General features: G+C 39.2%; 2 protein-coding genes across 5 annotated transcripts; one reads left to right on the top strand and one right to left on the bottom strand.

Moving 5' to 3' along the window:
• Nucleotides 1-42: 42 nt before the first annotated feature.
• Nucleotides 43-9,088, top strand: LOC127355561 (RNA exonuclease 5). Of its 3 annotated transcripts, none has more exons than XM_051386592.1 (19): nucleotides 43-144; nucleotides 1,000-1,287; nucleotides 1,458-1,584; nucleotides 1,685-1,805; nucleotides 2,178-2,285; nucleotides 2,613-2,701; nucleotides 3,401-3,516; nucleotides 3,611-3,749; nucleotides 4,600-4,694; nucleotides 4,787-4,889; nucleotides 5,023-5,114; nucleotides 5,464-5,572; nucleotides 5,955-6,071; nucleotides 6,158-6,295; nucleotides 6,468-6,560; nucleotides 6,670-7,006; nucleotides 7,087-7,286; nucleotides 8,290-8,399; nucleotides 8,478-9,088. In XM_051386592.1, the coding sequence occupies exons 2-19, from the start codon at nucleotides 1,019-1,021 to the stop codon at nucleotides 8,530-8,532; spliced, it is 2,418 nt and encodes an 805-aa protein (XP_051242552.1). In that variant the 5' UTR covers nucleotides 43-144; nucleotides 1,000-1,018; the 3' UTR covers nucleotides 8,533-9,088. The 3 variants fall into 3 exon arrangements, with proteins under 3 accessions (XP_051242552.1, XP_051242551.1, XP_051242553.1); XM_051386591.1 differs by having other exon boundaries at nucleotides 49-144; nucleotides 1,003-1,287; XM_051386593.1 differs by lacking the exons at nucleotides 8,290-8,399; nucleotides 8,478-9,088 and having other exon boundaries at nucleotides 49-144; nucleotides 1,003-1,287; nucleotides 6,670-6,861; nucleotides 7,087-7,261.
• Nucleotides 9,089-9,863: 775 nt separating this feature from the next.
• Nucleotides 9,864-19,706, bottom strand: parn (poly(A)-specific ribonuclease (deadenylation nuclease)). 2 transcript variants are annotated; one of them, XM_051386604.1, is made up of 26 exons: nucleotides 19,609-19,706; nucleotides 19,259-19,336; nucleotides 19,084-19,163; nucleotides 18,907-18,974; nucleotides 18,056-18,137; nucleotides 17,811-17,871; nucleotides 16,853-17,018; nucleotides 16,457-16,519; nucleotides 16,303-16,341; nucleotides 16,177-16,219; nucleotides 16,008-16,088; nucleotides 15,800-15,856; nucleotides 15,631-15,708; nucleotides 15,454-15,497; nucleotides 15,301-15,343; nucleotides 14,944-15,019; nucleotides 14,743-14,853; nucleotides 14,581-14,650; nucleotides 14,427-14,482; nucleotides 13,767-13,853; nucleotides 13,605-13,679; nucleotides 13,333-13,510; nucleotides 13,108-13,235; nucleotides 12,536-12,602; nucleotides 12,289-12,449; nucleotides 9,864-10,838 (listed from the first exon to the last, which is right to left on the bottom strand). In XM_051386604.1, the coding sequence occupies exons 1-26, from the start codon at nucleotides 19,625-19,627 to the stop codon at nucleotides 10,792-10,794; spliced, it is 2,058 nt and encodes a 685-aa protein (XP_051242564.1). In that variant the 5' UTR covers nucleotides 19,628-19,706; the 3' UTR covers nucleotides 9,864-10,791. The 2 variants fall into 2 exon arrangements, with proteins under 2 accessions (XP_051242564.1, XP_051242565.1); XM_051386605.1 differs by lacking the exon at nucleotides 19,609-19,706 and adding an exon at nucleotides 19,442-19,551.
• Between the last annotated feature and the right edge of the window lie 545 nt (nucleotides 19,707-20,251).

The raw sequence follows: 20,251 nt of genomic DNA, 5'->3' as shown, positions 1-20,251 counted from the left end.
CCGGAAGTATTGCTCGTGTTTTTAAACTTTACAATAAGTAGTGAAACATGCTGCTCCACTGCCTGTGCTTTAACCATGTGTTTTTAGCCTCTACCAGTGGCAGAAAAAACATGAATCTGGCACCCGAAGGACCAATAACATCTGGTATTTACACATTTTTATTGTCGGTAATATTCTCACGCCTGTACCGAACTTATAAATACTCCTAAATCAAAAGTGTATAAGTGTAAATTCATAGTAGAAGTGTTGGTTAGCTAAAGTGTTTCCTGTGTTACTGTTATTCTGATAATGAACCACCAAACTGATCCCTGAAACTCCCTTAGAGAGAAGATTTTACTTTATTTATCTGACAGTTGCGCAAATAAAACAAACGCATTATGACACAGTCGCTAGATGTGTGTGATAATATATAATATATATTTATATATAATATAAAATCCCACCTGGTGAAGAGGGAAGTTGTTTATAGTTTCAATAATAGTTGAAAGTGTTTAGTATTATACTCAAACATGACTTGTTCCGGTACCTCACATTGAGGATTATACTGTAAACATGTTTTTCTGTCTCTTTTTATTCAATAATAGTTGTTAATTCCTGTATTAGGTATGTGATGAGGCTAGGAAGATGTATATTTTAATCATTAAAGCACCTACAAAACTGATTTCATTTGTATTTTTTTTTGTTTGTTTTTGCACAAAACAACAATAGTCAAAAATAGAGTTGAAAATGATTTAAAGGAGGAAATATCTGATCAGAGACTCACTAAAGAACACTTAAAGCATTCAAAGTCAACTTTGAAATTCAAATTCAGTGGCACATTTTGGTCAGTATTCAAAAAGTATTGGCTGAACACAGAGCTCCCCTGTTCCAACTTCATAAATAAAACAATACAAATGTAATGAGGAACACGTGTAAATCGTAGATGTGCAGAAAGTTCTGCTCCACAGTTTTACCGGTAGGAGACAATGTAATTTCAAACATCTTCTTTTAATTTCCCAGTAGAAACTTCAGCTTGAACATGGAGCCTTCATCATCATCAGCAGCAGCAGCAGCAGCTTCAGGAACATGCAACAGGGAGAAAAGAAAGAACATCGTCCCCCCAGCACATGAGAGGGCGAAGAGATTGAAAACCGTGCAGGAAGGTGTGGAGACGCTGGAGTGTGTACCCCGCTCACCGAGGATCTCCGTGCTGCTCGACCGCCTTCAACAACCAATTACACCGAATGAGCTGATGGAGCTGCTGCATTATGCCGCTCTGGGGAAAACAGGTGGCATTAAACAGCCCAGGTAATGACTTTGGTAGTGAGATCTTATCAGTTCTCATCAACTAAGTCTCTGTAATGTACTTATACCGTGTCCCTGTGCTCTAACAATAATCTAAATGATCTATTTTAAGTCTTTTGTGCTGCAGACTACACCACTTACACTCAATTTTTTTTCCCCTGTGTCTCTTACAGTTGGTGCCGTCTCCTCCGCCAGAAGAGGATTAAAGCCGTGAATGTGGTGATCGTGGAGGGCCTGACCCAGAGTCACTTTTACAACCACTACCTCACCCTGCGACACCTCAGGAACAACTACAGCACTGTAAGTAACCAGAGGGGATGTAAACATACTATGATATTGAAGTTATTTAAGTTTTGGGTTAACACGGGTTGTTGTTTTTTTTTTTATCTGGCTGCATTAGAGGGTCACCTTTACTCCATCGTCTTCCAACCTGGCGTCAGAAATCTTCAGCAGCGAAGTTCCTGAATTGGACGCTCTGGCCCTTTCACAAAGACACAATGAAAGCAGTGAATTGCCCAAAGGTGAGAGTGGGGATTGGTTCTGAGCGTGTGTGGATCTCGGCAATATATGAATACATTATTATCGGTTTAACACAAAACTAGATATTATCTAGTCTCCAGATTCTGGTAGTAAAAAATGATGATTACGCCCTTTCCTGATTTTTGAATGTTGCTTTGAACATTTTCAGAACTTATTCAACTTCAAACCTGATTTGACTGTTAGTCAAAACAATCTTCTTGTGTGTAATTATCTTCATATTCATCCCCAGAATATCATCACATTATCATAGTGTGGCAGTTGGTCAAAGTATTACATTCAGTAGTTTGATGTGTTTTTGCTCTTGTTCTTATTTGTGTGTGTGTGTGTGTGTGTGTTATTGTGTACTGCTGCAGCACTGAAGAGTCACCCAGTAATCACCAGATTTGGGACACAGAGGAGAGGACTTACAGCGTATGTTCTCCCCCAGGAGGAGATGATCAAGAGACACTACCCTGTCAAAGGTGAGTCTCTCTGTATGTGATTGTTTTCCAAAGCTTCTGTTTTCCTCGTCCTCAATAAAACACAAGGCCTGTGTTTTTAGATTTATCTACTTTGGAAACCTTTGATTAAAAGCATAGTTTTTGGCCATCATAGTATCTCCTACACGCTTGGAAGGGCGTTTTCAGTTGGTTGCAACTTCACCGCTAGATGCCACCAAATCCTTCGAATTGATCCTTTAAATAGAGAGAAAGAGATGCACTTTCAGATTTAAATGGGTTAGTGTGGATGTGTCTCTGTCTCCATCTTTACCTTCTCACTTCTTGTTTTTGTGTTCCTTTTGGACACAGGGATGCCAGGCTTTGAGGAATTTGTGTGCGCAGATAGTGTTGACTGTGTGACTGACAACAGCCCTCTGTATGGACTTGACTGTGAAATGGTGAGTGATCTCAGTTATATACTTAATTCCACAGTTTCAAACAAGTGTATGTTGTGATAAATCCACGTGTTCATATAATATTGATAGACTGGTACCATTATCTCTAGCAATGTATCCTTGATACACCAGTTTATAGTACTGTCTAAAGCGATATGTTATAAATACACTGGCAGATACTTATACATATGATATTAAACATTTTTTAATGAGTTATTTTGACTTTTAATAAAGTTATAGCACATTCTGTCAGGTCAGAAAGTACAATACAGTAATATAAATACTATAAATCCTTTTTTTTGTTAAGTCAGCTTTATTACATTTTAAATAGCATTTTTCCAGTTAAGAGAATTGATTAATTTCAAGCATGTTTATGTTTCTGATAGATATTTATTACCTGACAGAATGCACTACATTACATTGAAGTCCTTCTGGACCACTTTATATGTCACCCTGGATAGTCCTCCAACCTTTTAAAAACTTAACCTTGTCTAAACTGTGAATCAAACACCCTGTTTTCTATATTCAATATTTTATTTATCTTTTGGTGCAACCCCTCTAGTGCCGTCTCCACTTACTCAGCATTTATTAGCGTCCTCGATGTTATCACTTTCGATGTTGTTAGAAAGTTGCGTCCTGAGTCATTCCAAGGTTTCCATCTCTGCTCCAACAGTTAATCAGTGTGCTTATGTTGTGCTTCAGTGTCTAACAGAAAAGGGATACGAGCTGGCTCGTGTTTCTGTGGTTGATAGTGAAGGGAGCTGTGTGCTGGACCAGCTGGTGAAACCTCAGAACCGAATCCTCGACTACCTCACCAGGTACACAGGCACGCACACACACGCACGCACGCACACACACACACACATATACTGGTATAGTTTTAATAAATACATTTTTCTTGCCTTCTGTCAGGTTTTCTGGTATAACGGCAGCGATGTTGCGACCAGTCACAACCACCCTCAGGGACATTCAAGTGAGGCTCCAGACGTTGTTGCCGAGAGACGCAGTTCTGGTGGGCCATTCACTTAACAACGACCTCATGGCTTTGAAAGTGAGTTACCACTGAGATTTTGATTTCAACAACATAATGATTGATTGTGTCATGAAGCTGAGGGCAGGTGAAGCTTTGCATCTGTTTGTGCTGTCTGCCCATACTGTAAATGTATCTGCCATTGTATTTCTTTTTATAATAACAGTCCAAAATGTTCAAACTGTTTAACTTTTCTCAAATGCTGCGCTGTACTCAAATGAACCTCAGTAATTTACATCTAAAAAAAAACATAACCTAGGAAACAACAGGACTTGTTGTTGCCTTACAAAAGTATAATTCAACCCGTCCTGCTGTACTGTTTCCCTGCTTCTACACCATGTATCTCCAACAAAAACAAACTTACCAGCGTCATACTGCCTCCAAAATTACCTTCCCTCCCACGCCTAATCTTTCCGCCATGAACCACAGACACCATCACACATCCAGCACTCATGATTGTCTGAGGGCTTCTTTGTTGCACTGGCTGTGAAATCAAATTTCCCTCTGGGACAATCAATCTAAGTCTAAAATCATTTAATTGTTTCTTTTGTTCTGTGGAGGTTTCATTGAAAACCTTTTTTAATCAACTTTAAAAAGGTTTGTAGAATATTTTAGGAACTTTAGTGTCAACAATGTGGAAAATGTTTTATTGGCAATATTTTAAGATTGTAAGATTTGAAAAGGGGTACTGTAGTAAACAAGTAATTGTACCCACTTAATGCCAGCTATCATTTGGAAGGAGTCATATTATATATATATATATATAGATAGATAGACATTTCCGTTTGGAGAGGCTCTCTTCAAACACAGATGCATTTTTTCGAAATAAAGTTGAAGTTCTGACTGTATTGTGTTTGTGTCCTCCCTGCAGCTCATCCACCAGCATGTAATCGACACCTCACTGCTGTACAGGAGAGAGTTTGGACAGCGGTTTAAACTTAAGGTCCTGGCCGAGACAGTGCTTAAGTAAGTTGTCTCCCTCTCTCTCTCTCTCTCTGCGTCTCTCTGCGTCTCTCACCCACCACGGCTAATAATTAAATTTTCCACTTATATCCCAGGAGGCAAATACAAACTGAAGAGAGGAAAGGTCATAATCCCATTGAGGATGCTGTGGCAGCCCTGGAGCTGGCCCAGTACTTTATTAACACAGGACCTCGCCAGGTAACACATTGCTTTCTGACACACACACACACACACACACACACACACACACACACACACACACACACACACACACACACACACACACACACACACAGTTTATAGAAGATTTTCTGTTTATTCTCACTGTCAGGTTGTAGAACTCCATTTGGAGGAGCTGTGGGGATATACAATAGAGGAGGAGGAGTCCACTGACTGTGCACCTGCACCCACACCAAGTCACAGGTACAATATGTTATACAATCTGTACAACTCTTTGTATTGTAGTAAATTTTGATGATAATACTTAAATTATTTTACTTTTAGTAGGGTTTCTAATGCAGGACTTTTATGTAGTTGAGTGTTTTCACAGTGTGGTACTGTACTTAAACCTATGACAAGTATGTAGGCCTCTATATGACCTATAAGCATACAGAGGCCACCACAATCATCAAAAAATGAAAGTTTCTTGTTGCTGCTTTACGTAAAGGATCTGAGTGCTTCTTCCATCACTGCTTCTATTGTTAATAAATGCATTAAAATCCTTTTTCTCTCATCACATTTAACCAATCATCCGTCTTTATTTCTTGTGCAGGTTTGGTGACATACTACAAACACTTGGCCGGTCTGTAGCCTTTTTAGGAAAGCGTTCTGACATCGCACTGGATCTGTCCAATCAGCAGTGGCACGGCTGTGACAAAGAGGTGAGACTCTTGTCTGATGCCTCCTGACCTTTACCTGATCAAACACTTAACCACAAAGTAGGTATTGATCTGTTGTGGTGCATATATAGCAAGTCCTCATAAAGGGTCCCCTGTTTGTTAGATATTAAAATTCCTGTCTCCATTCAGTTGTGAATATCTTCAGGTATCTGGTTTTGATGAAAAATCTTTAGTGGCATTTATGCCTAATTTGACAATGAACAGTGGACTGACGGAGAGAGGAAAGATGAATGAAGTTGCTCTTTTTCTTCATGAGATTATTATTGATTATATTAGAGGACAATATATATATTTCTGCTTGTTGTATATTTACTTTTTCCTTTTCTTTTCCTCTCCCTATGTTTCTTTATCCGATCTCCGTCAGGTGTTGGCCTCTTTCAGGAGACGGACCAACTGTCCGTTCCTGACAGTGCTCCAATTTTCTTCCTTCTCAGACCATCTGAAAAGGTGCCTCCCCCACCAGGAGCAGCTGTACCAGAGGGTGAGGCATCTCTTCAAAACACGATCAATTTAAAGTGTCTTGGCGTGATTTTAACGTACTGCTTAATGTGTGTGTTTGTTCTGCAGGTGTGTACAAACCTTCGAGATATGTGTGTAGTGTTTGCCGGGCCGTTTCCTGCAGGTTTCTCTGAGAGGGAAGTGAGGCGGCTGTTTCGTTGCTGTGGACCGGTTCGGAAAATCAAAATGTTGAACTCCACTGTCAGGGTATATCTCACCCACATTATGATACTTTATTTTAATGTCACTGATTAACACATCGACAGCTGAATACCTCTGAAGATATGGTCATAATTACTGCTAAAACTGAAATGTGTGGGTCTTTTTTTGGATGTGCTTTATTGATCTTATTAGATAATATTTTCTGTTTGTTCCCCAGATTCATGCAGAGGTAGAGTTTGAGCTGCTAGAGGGAGCTATGCTGGCTTTAAAAACTCTAAATGGACTTTATATGCAGGGACAGTCCATCAAGGTAACTCTCTTCTCCTTTTTCTTTTTCTTTTTCTTTCTGTTAAAGTTAAGTGGAAACTTTTGTAGACCGCTGTATCTCCAACATGTTTGCTTGTGTGTGCCTTTTCAAGGTCCAGAGGCCCGTCAATGAGTCGATGCTGGACTTGGATTTGACTCTTGATGCTTTGATGGGTGACAGTCTCAACAGCAGTCACCTCTACGCTGTTAAATTAAACCCCAGTATGGCTGAGTGCATACCAATTCCTGCAAAGGTCAACGGACACACATTGGATTCAAAAAGTCCAACAGTGCACAGATTAAAAGTAAATGGCACCTGTTTGCAACCCACCACTTCAAAGTCTAAACTGTCTGAGGAGACAGTCAGAGAGACATTTGCTCGCTTTGGCGCGGTGGAGAGAATTCTCCTGCCTGCCAAACCTAGAAAACGTGCAAGACATGCACACATAAGTGAGTTAAAGGCTGTATTGTTGATTGTCTCTTGTTGTCCTGTTTGTGTGGGAGTTCTTACAAAGTTTCTGTGTTGACAGAGTTTGAGAGATCGGAGCACAGACACGTAGCCCTCAGCTCCACTGAGGACCTCTGGAAGGAAAACTACCTCGTCTGTCCATCCGTAACTCCACCCCACTTACCTTCATGGGTTGCCATGACAACGCCAATCACCACTGTGGATCCTGATAGGGAAGCAGCAGAGGATGAGGAGAGGACCTGCGCGCACACCAGTTCTCAGGTAAATGAAGACAAAAACAGTGTGTGTGCACAAATACAAAGAGGGACACACGTGCACGGAATCATTCATTTGCACATCGATAACGGACTGTGTTGCATCAGCGAGGTTTTCCAACACAACAGCTGCCATTACATGCAGCTGCGGTTGTTTGTAGCGCCCGTACCACTCACATGTCGCAGTAATATGTTAATCATCATTATTAAACATCAGAAAAATAATCAGTGATCGCATTAAAATACGTATGTGTGGTTTTTGGGTGTACATAACATGTATACATCTGGCCCCTGGTTGTAGTGACTCCAGTTGGTTGTCACCCCATCCTTAAGCCACAGCACTTTTATATGACTATAGCAGGGGAAAATGACGATGTCGTTCCCTGCTTTTCTGTCTTTTTCTGCAGAATGCCGAAACACTTAACTAGCTTTAAGTTTAAAGTACAGCCTGATGAAAGTTGAGTAAAGTCCGACTCTGTAGAGCTGAGTATAATTTATATAACGGCCATCCCCTGATCTGAAGAATAATTCTCTCCATTTTTCATCCATCCAGAAATGTTCTTTTTAGTGTGAGCGTAACAGCCACATGGGGCTACTAGTGTACCTGTTATTATAGTCTTGTACACTTGGTAGCTTTTCTCTCTGTTCTTTAAGCAGTTGCATGTGAAAACCCAAGAACGACAGCTGTTTGGGAGCTTTACAGTCCAGATTGTTTTCTCAGCTGGCAGTCTCGGTCAACTCTCACAATATTTTCTCCAGACTAAAATCTCATAGTGAAAACGGAGCTTTTGAGATTTAGTCTGGCTTCGTGGGGCTAATTTTTCTTCCTTGATGTCAACTTTGTCCTGCTAACTGCATACACACATAGCAAAGTTATGATGGAACTCAAGCACATTGTGAGAAAGCCATGAAGTGCATGAGTTATTAGTACCATTTGTGATTCGATTTTACAGACCGGTACAGTTTATTTATTAAACACATGTAATGAAGACAATATGTAATGTGTGTAGGACCAGGAAATGGATGTCGTGATGAGGAAGTTGGACTGTCGCCTGCGGAAGCTCTTCAGATCTCTCCCTGGCGGCACCTTGTCAGTGGTTGTTCTGCTCGGACACACCAGGTGAGGACTCTGTGACCGTGTCTGGGAAAAATCTGCTACCAAGTTACATATTTCTAAACCTTGTCTTCTCTTCCCTAGTGCTCATAGCCACATTCCTGGTTTGTGCCTTATGGAGGTCAAGGAAGGTTCTTGAGGAGAACAGTGATCCGGTCCTCTATGGGAAGGATTATAAACCTGCAATATCAACATATCTCCATGTCCAGGGATGCCTGCGCTAGTGCTTCAACCAAGTGACATCAATGAAGATGAAAACATAAATCAAATAATTAAAAAGTGCCTCAGACTTGTTTATTTTTTTCAAAGTTTTATGTGTGCACGATACACTTGACTGTGTCACAAATGTGTATATAAAAGATTAAGCCAAATCCAATACTTGTAAAATTATGTTTGTGGCCTGGAAATAATCTAAGCTACAAAAACATCTGACTGTGCATCTCACTAAAATGCATGATTGTTGTTGGTTTGTCTCTGCAATCATGGTCGTCACTCTGTGTAACACATATTGAAGTGTAGTTTGAAAGTATTTGGAGATACAATTTGTTCTCCTGGAAGAAAATAAGAGCTTCACAAGGTGACTGAACCCTGATAGACCATATCAAACATCATGCTGAGTGAATGTATAATGTTAAAATCAGTTTAAACAGACGATTTTAACTTTTGATACTGTAAATTAAAATTGTTTTGTCAAACTTTGTCTCGTCATTGACTTTCATTAAAAAACTAATTTAAAAAAAAAGGGCCTCACATTTTGATTAGTCATAGTAGGAAAAGCACAGGTGTTGCATTAATGATAGCTCTGTTATTTAAGTGTCCCAGTGAGCCAGTATGCAGTGCCAGGATCCTACAACTGAAGCAGCTAATTGGAATTCATCCATCATTAAATTTTATTCTTTACACTTGTGCTTCTCCTACTGTGACATGTCCCAATGTCCTCTGAAATGTAAATCTTAAGAACAATGTAACAGTTATTAAAATGCTTTTGGGATTTTTGTTGGTTTGTGGCCGACCAATCAGAGCTGTTCTGTAGTGACATTTCAAGCAGGGATGGAGATGGTAGTTAATTATTTAATTTGAATTCATTTATAGCTCAATATTTAAATATAAGTGTGTCAATAATTACTGTTTAAAATATGGCAGTCATCCCTATTTCAGAAGGATCTTATCACACTGCTTTCCAGTGAGCCCTGCTCACTTATTAAAAATCAAAATGTGCCGTCAACTTTTTTTTTTTTTTTTAAAAACAGTGGGACACAAATGTGTTTGAGCTCCATTAACCACATTAGATTATCATTTTACCAGAAACTTCACAAGATCTGTAAATAAGAACATGAAAGTAAAAGTATTTAAATGTTGAGACACATGCGATTTACATGTGACATGTACAGTGCGATGACTACAATGTGAAGAATGTCCCTAAAGTCAACTGGGGCAAGTTTGAGAACAGAAAAGACGGAAAAACAGAGATACTAAGAAACATTCTTTAATTGTTTCCCTTTCCAAGGAAATATTTAAGGATTTTTTAAACAGATCTTATACAAAAATGTATACGTCATCTTAACGTTTACACCTTTTGCATTTTAAACACACTTTTGACATTGTTGCAGGTTGACACAGTTACAAAACATTAAACACAAAAAAGGTAAAGAAAAACAACTCTGTACAAAAAACAAGCACCTCTCATGAAGGATCGAAATGTCACCAATAATAAACATCACATTATCATTGATAAGCTTATATATGTTTGATAAAACTGGGGAAGTTGACAGAATGATTTCTTTTTTTCCTTTTTCTTAAAATGGCAAAATATATTTGACTGCATTAAAATACTAAATAACCCAGACATTGTAAACTACAGGTCCTGTCAAGTGGCATTTTATCTCACAAATTATGAAACGAAGTCACAGGGATACAAAGACTGGAGAAAATGTACATCTCCCTCACATGCACAAACCCACACACATAACCCACACTCAAAATATAAGACTGATTGGAGGTGACCGTCATTAAAACTGATGAATGATTTCAAAGTGATAGCATGGCTGTGATAGCAGATTCCAGTCTGAACACATGAGAATAAAATAATATTTCTGGAGTTTAGATTTTAAGATTCTAGTGTGTGTGCGTGTTTACCCGGAAGAGTTGCCTGCTCCTCTGGTACAAGATCAAAATATGGCAGCTGTTGTTATGGCTTGTGTCCTTCCTCTCTTTCAATAGTCCAGTCAAGTGGCTTGGCTGGTAGCTCTGGACACGGTATCCACAGCTGTTGAGTGAACGAATGAATTTAGGGCGTGCACCACTCCCAGTGATACAACTTTACTGGAGAGCGCCCGAAGTGCTTACGAAGAGACTCCGCTCAGTGTGGGACAGTGGCCTCTCCACTCCTCACCTCTCGCTACCAGACCTCTGGGACCTCAAACAGGGACGTTTTAGATCCAGAATCTGCACAAGAGGGACAGACGAAGACCGATGAGAAAAGGAACGACACGTACAGAACCTTGAGACTTATACAGAAATCTTGCCAACTGGTACATTTAACCGTTTGTTTTGTCCTCAGTTTCATTCCCTTTCTTTTGGCGCAATTACATGTCAGATAACACTTATTTGTCACCATAAGTTAGACTACTCTCTCAGAAATGCCATCATTTTAAGTCAAGCTTATTTCTATAGCAAATTTAAACAGCTTAATAAATAAAAAAGTACAATTCTTTCCTTTCTGTGTAATGTTACTTAGAAAGAGGAAAGACGTGCAGTTAACAACTGCTCCAACAGTAGTGGAAAAACTTCAAAAAACTGAATGTGAAACAAGCCTTTACTTCAGAGTGCTGCTGCTGTCTGGCAGGTTTATACATTTTTTACTAAGATAACTGGTCTGTGATGATTAAATGCAACTCTTCAGTGATTATACTAGCTAGCAAGCACAGTAGTATTACATAGTATATCACTTGAGATGTGGCAGATAGTAAAGTGGTCCATTTCTCTATTCCTCATTTCTGGCCATTGTTGTAACAAATGTCCAACTCATATATATCAAATTTGAACACCACTAAGCTCTGCATCCATATACGGTTCATTAACTGGGGGCCACTGACTAAGATCATTAATCTAACTACTCATGCAGCTGTCAGTCACTACGACTCGCCACTGCAGTAAAACGATCACCAGATACGTGTATACATATTCTAGGACAGCAAAAAATAAAAAAAGATTTGTGAACTGTTAAACTATCAAACCGCTCACTGTCAACACATTAAGTATCTGTAGTGTGTAGGAATGTATAGACAGGAGTGTCAACGCTGCTTCAATATATGAACCACGTTGATGGGACAAAATGTATTGATGGTTTAAAACAAAATAAGAAATCTACCTTATCTAACACTGACATATCATAAGCTTTTAAGTTGATTTGGTGAACATGTTATGGAGCAACATGAACATGGCCACCTGGTGAATTTAAGTCTGCTAGTCTAGCTCGGTTTTTGGTCTCTACCACTTCCTGAGGGAAATATCTGGCTGTGTAGCAGCTAAAAGCTTCACTATGTTCACTATGTTTAATCCCTCCTATTGATTTATTTATCTTATTTCTGTTTGGATAAACATGTTCTTGATGACACCAAGTTCCCTTCATACTTTGGATGATGCAAACAGGAAGTGAGGTAGCTGTAAGCTTCGTCTTAGTCCTGTTTATTATATCTGCATTATGGCAAGTAATGCTGCATTAACTACTAGCGGTCCCTGTTTGCACTATAATGTTTAAACATGTTTGTACAGATAAATCCCAGGATTACTTTTGATACTGAAGAAGACCTCTGAAGTTATAAAAAGGAGCACCAAGTAACCGTTTGAACTGTCTCAGGCAGATTTAAAAGGGTTAATAAGCTGACAAACACACCTTTAGACTTCTTTTTCTTGTTCTTTTGACCTTTCCTCGTGGCTTGTTGCCAGGTGACTGTTCCCTCAGCATCATTAGCTGGATTTGTGCCCTCAGAACTTTCCTCCTCTTCCTCCTCCTCATCAGGGATCGGACTTAACCCTGCAGAATCTGATGAATCTCTGCAGAGCACAGCAACCATTAAGATACTTATATCACAGCAAACAGGAGAACTGACAGTTTAAATGATCACTACCATTTTACTTACGCTGTCTTTAACCATCCTTCTGAGGTCTTGCTCTCGACAGCTTCTGCATTTGCCTGTCCACTTATGTCTAGGAAACACAATGACAACCAGAGAGAGAGCTTAAAAGTGACATAGGCAAAAAAAATAAATAAAATGCTTCAAACACAGGACCAATAGCTGGTAATTGATGAAGGATAATGATGGAAAACCGACAGATTTCTTCAGACAACAAAAAGCACAACTGGAAGACAAGTGTGATTTAAGACTCAAAACTAAGACATAGAGAGCTACAAATTAATCCAAGCTTCTTTCACTGAAATGGAAAAGTGTATGAAGACGATGTTGTCAATCAGGAATGCATCCGATCTGTCCATTCCAGCTGGTGGGCATTAATAAAATATCAAATCTGATGTTAAACAAATTACCCAGCCTCCCTGGATTTAGTGAATTGGTTGTGATGATTATTCACAATACCACCTGCTCTCTTCCTCAGGGCACACTGAATCTCTAATAGAGTACTTTTCCAAGGAAAACCTGCTGCATGTTACCACACTGCAGCAAGAAAATACTAATGCACGCATGCGTTTACACACCATCAGTTTTCATCTTCTTGCTGCCGGTGCTATCCGGATAGGAGTAGTGACTCCAACCATCTGTAATTGGAGCCTCTCCAGTCCCCTGCTCTCCCTGAACGGGACTGATGCTGCGTTTCCTCAAACCCCTGGAACAAAAATAGGCCAAACATACCATCAATATAAATAGAAAGTGTGCATACCTACAGTATGTTGAAAGCGCAGTGCATATTAGTACAATTATACCTGGGATATCCAAAACTTCCAGAAGTAGTGGAAGAGGTGTAGTGAGATTTGACCCAGCCATCATCTCCCCAGGTTTTGGCTGTCTGGCCGAGCTTCTCCTTGTCCTGCTGCTTACCCTGGATGTACTCTGCATATGTCTGGATCCTGTAACTCTCTGCATAGCGGCTGGTGTTCATAGCTGCGTGAGGAGTGGAAGACATTAAATCTACGTTTTCTGTGCAGATGATAGAGCCCAGTCTGGTGCGTGTATTCAGCTGCTGTGTCAAACTCACCTATTTGCACCTGGTCTGTTTGACTTAGAGACACAAATGCTGATGTGTCGTCTATCCATGAAACCTGGATGTTTCCTGAGTGGATAATAGAAGTGGGGAAAGAGTGATATAACAGGTCATATCAGAGTGAAAGCAGACTTATCAGGCAAGATAATGTCTTACCAAAGGCACTAAACAGCTGGTAGAGGTCACTAGTCTTCCATTCTTTTGGGAAGGTGACATACAGGACATGGTCTCTTTTAGGTTGCACTGTATGAACAGAAGGGATAAGCGGGAAAAAGAGCAACAGGTCAGGTGGAGAAGTGGCAACAGAAGCTTTAATTTACAAAAGGTTAATTAATGAATATTTCACATTCAACACAGAATCAAAAAGAAAAGCTAAAGATGAAGTTAACAAGTGGCAGTTTGAGAACTTAAAGTACCTGGCATGTTAAGATACAGAGCTAAGTTGATATAATATCAGGACTGTGACTTTGTTTTGGCATTTTTCAGCCCCTAGTGGTCCAAACTCACCAACTACAGCTTTAAAAAAAAAAATAAAATAAAAAATTTAAACCAACCAAGTTAAGCGTTCATTGTGTGTGCCATGCATTACATGAGTTCCCTGCAATGTGTGAGTTACCGCCACCAACTGTGGTAGAAGGAATGTATATCATGTGTGCACAACGCAAACATAAACAGGGACCTACTACTAAAGAAAAAGTGCTGATGGTTTATAAAAAAAAAAAAAAAAAAAAACACGGCCTTTAAATGTGGCAATATTACCAAGCATATAGTCAATGCAACAATCCTGACATTATCCCTGCTGCTCATCTTACTCACAATCTGGTCCTGTGATGTTGAGGTAGGGGATATCTATTATCCTCATCAGGAAAAGCCTGGACAACAGAGGAGAGAAGTACGATATGAATGTTTGAAGATTTCTAGCAATTAATCAAAGAGAAGCAAATACAGTAAATTTAAGTGCATCTCTTACTTGTTGAAGAAAGGCTCGACTAGCTTGGAGCGGGCAGAGATGTACGCTTTGGGTGGAGTCAAGAAAGAGCCTGTAAAGACAGCGTTTAAGTTAAAGTTAAACAAAACGTATTTAGAATTTTTCCTAATTTGCAAACAGAGTAAGTGTGATTATGTGTGTTACCAAGGTAGTTGGCCATGGAGACGAAACAGAGGCCAGTGATGTAGGCGTCGTAGCCGGCCTCGTGGAGCTGTTCCTGGGCTGTGTCGTAACTGTGGAACCCCTCTGCCGTTTCTGACAGGAACGGCACAAAAGGAGAAAACAGTGTCGGCAGGATTTTGCAGGTTTAGAGCGGTTCAGGCAAATGTTAGTGCATTTACTCACCAACTTGTGGTGACTTGAAGGGGCCCTCCTTTAGCTGTTTCTCCAATTCTGCCAGAGAGGTGTTAGTAATCATCTCCTGAAACATTAAAAAAAAAAAAAAAAAAAACAAACCAACACCCATCTGTTTATATACATGTTGGTGAAAGATCTGCTACAGAGAATTATTTTACATTTCGGTTTTAGCCCTTTTTTTTATTTTTTAAACTACTAGTTCACTTGAGTTGCACAACTGTGGCCAGAGAATCAATGACTTACCAGTTTCGACCTGGAAAGACAAACTAATGATGTATTTTAACCATGATAAAATACCTCCTATCATAAACTACCTCTGGTATTCTAGCACTGAAGATCATTTACCTTAAAAGGCTGAGTGGAAGCCATCAACTTTGTGTCCAAAAGTCTGCAAATGGATAGGAAACCAATAATTTATTTTTCAAACCCACAGAAATGATCTTAAAAGATCCATTGTGAAGGCAATTAAACAACTTTAGCAAGGAAAGGAATTATTACCTCGGGAAAACACACATTGTGACCTCTTTAAAGTCTTGAAGATCCTGCAAAAAAAAAAAAAAAAAAAAAAAAGTATTGGCACAAATAATTCATAAATATCATTACTTAGATATAAACTGCTATTTAATGCAGCCAAAAAGGTTCTGTATTTAAAATATTCATCTTGAGTTTAAGTACCTCTGGCAGAGGGCAGTAAAACTGGTGGATGGTGTGCATCACATCCAACAGCATGTTGTGGCCAACCACAAGTTTACCCTGTGTGTCAGATGAATTGAGTTAGAGGTACAGGCAAAAAATATTTAAAAACAAACAGATGAACTTGAAATTAGAGTATTAATGGACTCACAGATTTAGAGATGGCATGGATTACCCTGGAGAAACCAACAGCATCATTTAGCTCCTCCTGTTGGGGCAAAAATATTAGATGCGATTAAAAACTAGTGCTTTAAGCTCCTCAAAAGCAAGGACAAATTTATGTTTTCCTACATTTCAATACACTCCTCCATAATTATAGTCAATATACAATTTAATATACATTTTAAACCCAAACTCACCTGCTCTCTCTCCAGTTTCTGCTGTTCCCTCCTCTTCCTCTCCTCGTCATCTACTTTGCTGACCTGGATGTATCGCTCCTTCTACACCCATACAGAACTTGCATAAATATTTTATATATTCCACACAAAAACAAAAGGCAAAATTGGCTGAAATAACGCTTGTTCTTACCTTTTCTGTTTCAATGGTTTCCACGTGAAGCCCCTTGGGAAATCTGTTAAAGCACGACAAATCTTAAACTTCTACAAACCCACACGAAAAAACAACAATAGTAGCAAAATAGAGTGTGACACTCACTTCCAGTTCAGCGTCTGGTATATCAGCTTTCTCTGAAACCTGGTAAGGAAATATACATACAAGTAGAGATGGGGGAAAAATATATATATTAAAAAAAATACAAAAAATACAAATCCAGTGTAGGTGTGGCATTTTGAGAGAAGGGCTAGATTACCCGGTACATGGCTCCAAGTCCAAAGTCTTCTCGGAGTTAGTGAAGAGGGCCTCAACCTTCTCTCTGTAGGGATAAGCAGAAATGATTAAAACACAAAAAAAAGAGGCAGACACGAACATAATCATGAAAGGAGTTGAGTTATTGCCCTTAGTTGGCTTTGGAATAACAGGGTGTTCACAGAGGGCTCTGAGACACATGGGAGGGACTGTGCACTTCTCAGAGTGAGTTCTGGGGCAATATACCCCCAAGGAAAGATGATCACTTCACTCTCACCGGGCTCAAATAGGAAATAACCAAGTTGCTACCACCATGCACAGTGTCTCAATCCTCATAAAACAACCCTGTCAGGACGAGTCACATTAATGCTTTCAGTGTCACACACACATTAACACTTACATAACCCTGTTGATGAAGTCTTTATGTTCCTCAGGTACGTGTGCAGGGCCTTTGGAGGATGGTGAGATGTAAGACGGGGTCCCTACACCATTAGCATGTTGATTTCTCCTCTCCTCTGTCTGCTCCCTCAGCTGGGCTTCCTCTTCTTGATTTAGGTACGGGATTCCTTTGAAAAACCAGCTCAAATTTATCTCTGTAGTTCTAAAGTGGCTCTAAGCATTCGTTGTTACAAATAACATTACCAGCATTGCGAAGAGGAAGAAAATACAAGTGAACCTCAACAACTACAGCTCTTGTGGGTGCAGCCAAGTCTGCATAGCTTTTATGTGTGGTTACATTTCTGGAGGGGTGAATGTAAGCAACAGCATAACCCTGTACCAACAGTGACCATGCAGGCAGCAGTGCTGAAAATAAAGACTTACTGCCTGTAAAAGTCAACTGGCCAATAATAAGACTGAATTTACCCTTTTCCCTTAAAGTATATATGCATATGTCAGACGTGGGCAGCCATCCAGAGCTCTGGAACCAGGCTAACAAAAAGGACCACTATCACAAGTATGAATGAAGAGCAAGTGGCCCGGAGCCAGCTGTTCCACTGTGACAGCTTTCCTAACCCAACACGGAGGCCGGTTAATGTCTGTTTATGAATGTTTCTGTACTGAAAATGAAAATTATACCTTTTCCCCCACAAAAAAAAACCTGTTTATTTAGCACAATTGGTAAATGTTTTACTGTTTAATGTCTTAACAAAAACACATTTAAGAACTTCTTAAATTTACTACAGTGTGGAATTAAGAGTTTGAAGAGATAACTGACCAAAGAATTGACCAAATGTTCATAAATTAAAAGTTTGATATGTGTTGATTTAAACTAGAATCAGCAGTTAGATGAGGTTTGATAACAAGCATTACATATCATGAGACAAAATTGCATTCACCATCATTCTGAGGTGACTCACCATTACAAAACACCTTGTTGAAGTCAAATCCCTGACTGGCCAAGAAGTCAATACTGGAACTCTGAAATGACAAAACATGATCTTCCATTTTCATAACCTTCAAACAAAAAGCCGACAGACATCTTTTTCCACCTGACCAGACATTTTCAGAATCTTTTTAAAAACCATCGTCGCTATTAAAAACTCAATTTATTTCAGTTCATACGGAAGCGATTGAATGACCCTGAGGAGCAAAACTGACTTACTTGACAGATGAACTTTATGTCAGGGGACGTCCTGTTGAACGGTTTTGGGAATACATAAAAATTAAAAGGCTTTATGATATACCTGCGGAGATGGGAACACAGGAAACAGAACGAGAATCAGTGAAATCATTCCAACTGCTGGGAGTTTATCATAATATCTAATATGTTTTCCATATTGATCCCTTATCATGGAAAGGAGTTGAATACTACGTAGGGAAAGTGTAAATTGAAACAGAAACAGATTTTTCAACCCCACTGTTTTTTAATGCTAGAATACAATTTAGGCCTAATTGGTTGTGTAGTAGTAATAGGATTAAAACACATCATTTAGAAATATTCATCACAAGAACCCAAATCTGAACAGAAGGCCCACCTAATTCCAAAAATACATTTGAAATTAAATTACTACAAACTAGTCGGCCCACAGGGTTTTTGGGGGGCCTGGAGCAGTCGCCCACCCACACGTCTCCCTGTTCTGCATTTTGGAATCCACACACATTTCCACACATCCTGTTTTAACTGTTTCTGGTGGGGGACACAATGGGAAAGTCGACCTTGTTCCCTCACTCAAAATAAAAATCAGGAAATCTATACAGGAGAGCTTTTTCAAGTCACGTGAGGATAGGCAAGATATCACGATACTAGAAATTAGGGAAATAATGCAAATTGGCTTTTTATCTGCACCTGAAAATAAACTAATTTGACCTCAAATGTTTTTCTTTTTTAATGATGCAATGAATGAGGCATATAAATCTGAGCAGGTGACCGTGTTTGGGAGTCCTCTAAGAGATAATACTCTCACATCTTAAAAAATAAAAAAGCAAGTATGAATTTGTTAAGCAGACACTCACTTTGACTTTGTCTGGTCGTACTTGAATGTGCATAATCCGAACTGGAACAGCAGAAAGTCCATGGAGTGCTGGTGGATAGAAATAATAATAATAAAAAAAAAGAGACTTTAAATGAGATACACATGGAGCATGGAGGGAAACCAGGAGGCGTGCACCAACTCATTGAGGTTTTCAAACCTTTTTCAGCTTCGTGTATCGCTCCTCCGGTGTGTCCAGCCCGTTGGTGAGTGCACTGACATTAGGACCGTCGCTTATCCCTTAAAAAACAACAACAATAAAAACCCAATTTACATGCACACAGTAAACAATTTACACCTCAACATTTCTGCTGGGAAACTCTTCACACGGTTACCTGAAAATTCTCCATCGATGGCAAGAAAGTCAGCCTCCTCTATCGCACTGTACACCGTGTTTAAACTGTCTTTATAATCTGGTGGGAGAAAGTGCAGTGACATGAGGAGAGCGAGCAGAACAAGAAGAGGAACACAGAGCTTAAAAAAAAAAAAAAAAAAAAAAAAAACCCGCAGCCGCATACCTTAGCTTAGCTCACTAGCTAACGTTAGCAGCAAAAAAAAACACTGAACAATTGAAGAGTCTTGAGCTTTTTAAATATAAATCTCAGCTCACATCTCTGTTGTGTATTGTCACGATGTGTGCAGCGAGCTAAAAAATCCAGTAAGCACAATCTGGCTGGCTACTTACTTCGGCGTGTCACCTCCATCCCTGCACACAATGACTGAACCCGGCTGACAGCTAACGTTAGCTAGCCTACGTCAACTGGCTTTTAACCGTTTTACAAACACTTCCGGGGGCCGCTGCGAGCGACGCAAAGCTGCGCGTTATTTATTTATTTATTTATTTATTTTTTGTAAAAGCGAGTTATATACAGTATTTAGAGTTTTTTTTTTTTTAATGAGAATTAGATTTATAAAAAAAATTATTATTATTAAATATATCAGGTTATTTATTATTATATCACTGATTGTGAGGCATAATTTCTTCTTGATATTTTGGTTGAAATTTAATAAACCTACCAGTTTAACTAAGCTCACAGGGAAAATAAATCGTATTTTAGGACTATATGATAATAAACTTTATTTATATTGCACCTTTCACGGTTTTTACAAAGTGCTTTTGCAGGGTAAAAACAACACAAGCAACAGAAAACGAGGAACCACAGCAGCATCAGTAACAATTTGTATTGGTTTTTAAAAAGGGTCACAGGAAGGAAAGACTATAAAAGTGTGTTTTGAGAAGAGACTTAAAAGAAGTGATATAATTTGCCATTTCCTTATCTACTACCTGCTATCTGTCTCACTGTATTAGGCCTATATCATGCTTTAAT

Source organism: Dicentrarchus labrax, unplaced genomic scaffold, assembly GCF_905237075.1.
Source record: "Dicentrarchus labrax unplaced genomic scaffold, dlabrax2021, whole genome shotgun sequence".
NCBI classification, from domain to species: Eukaryota; Metazoa; Chordata; class Actinopteri; family Moronidae; genus Dicentrarchus; species Dicentrarchus labrax.
This window is presented reverse-complemented; position numbering and strand designations above follow the sequence as displayed.

Excerpts from the sequence above, each read along its gene's own strand:
- LOC127355561 (XM_051386592.1), top strand. The coding sequence starts at position 1,019 with ATGGAGCCTTCATCATCATCAGCAGCAGCAGCAGCAGCTTCAGGAACA. Across the intron at positions 5,573-5,954 it reads GGCACGGCTGTGACAAAGAG|GTGTTGGCCTCTTTCAGGAG; the intron begins GTGAGACTCTTG and ends GATCTCCGTCAG. Across the intron at positions 8,400-8,477 it reads GTTCTGCTCGGACACACCAG|TGCTCATAGCCACATTCCTG; the intron begins GTGAGGACTCTG and ends TCTCTTCCCTAG.
- parn (XM_051386604.1), bottom strand. Across the intron at positions 16,089-16,176 it reads AAACCATTGAAACAGAAAAG|AAGGAGCGATACATCCAGGT; the intron begins GTAAGAACAAGC and ends GTATGGGTGTAG. Across the intron at positions 15,857-16,007 it reads AGAAACTGGAGAGAGAGCAG|GAGGAGCTAAATGATGCTGT; the intron begins GTGAGTTTGGGT and ends TTGCCCCAACAG.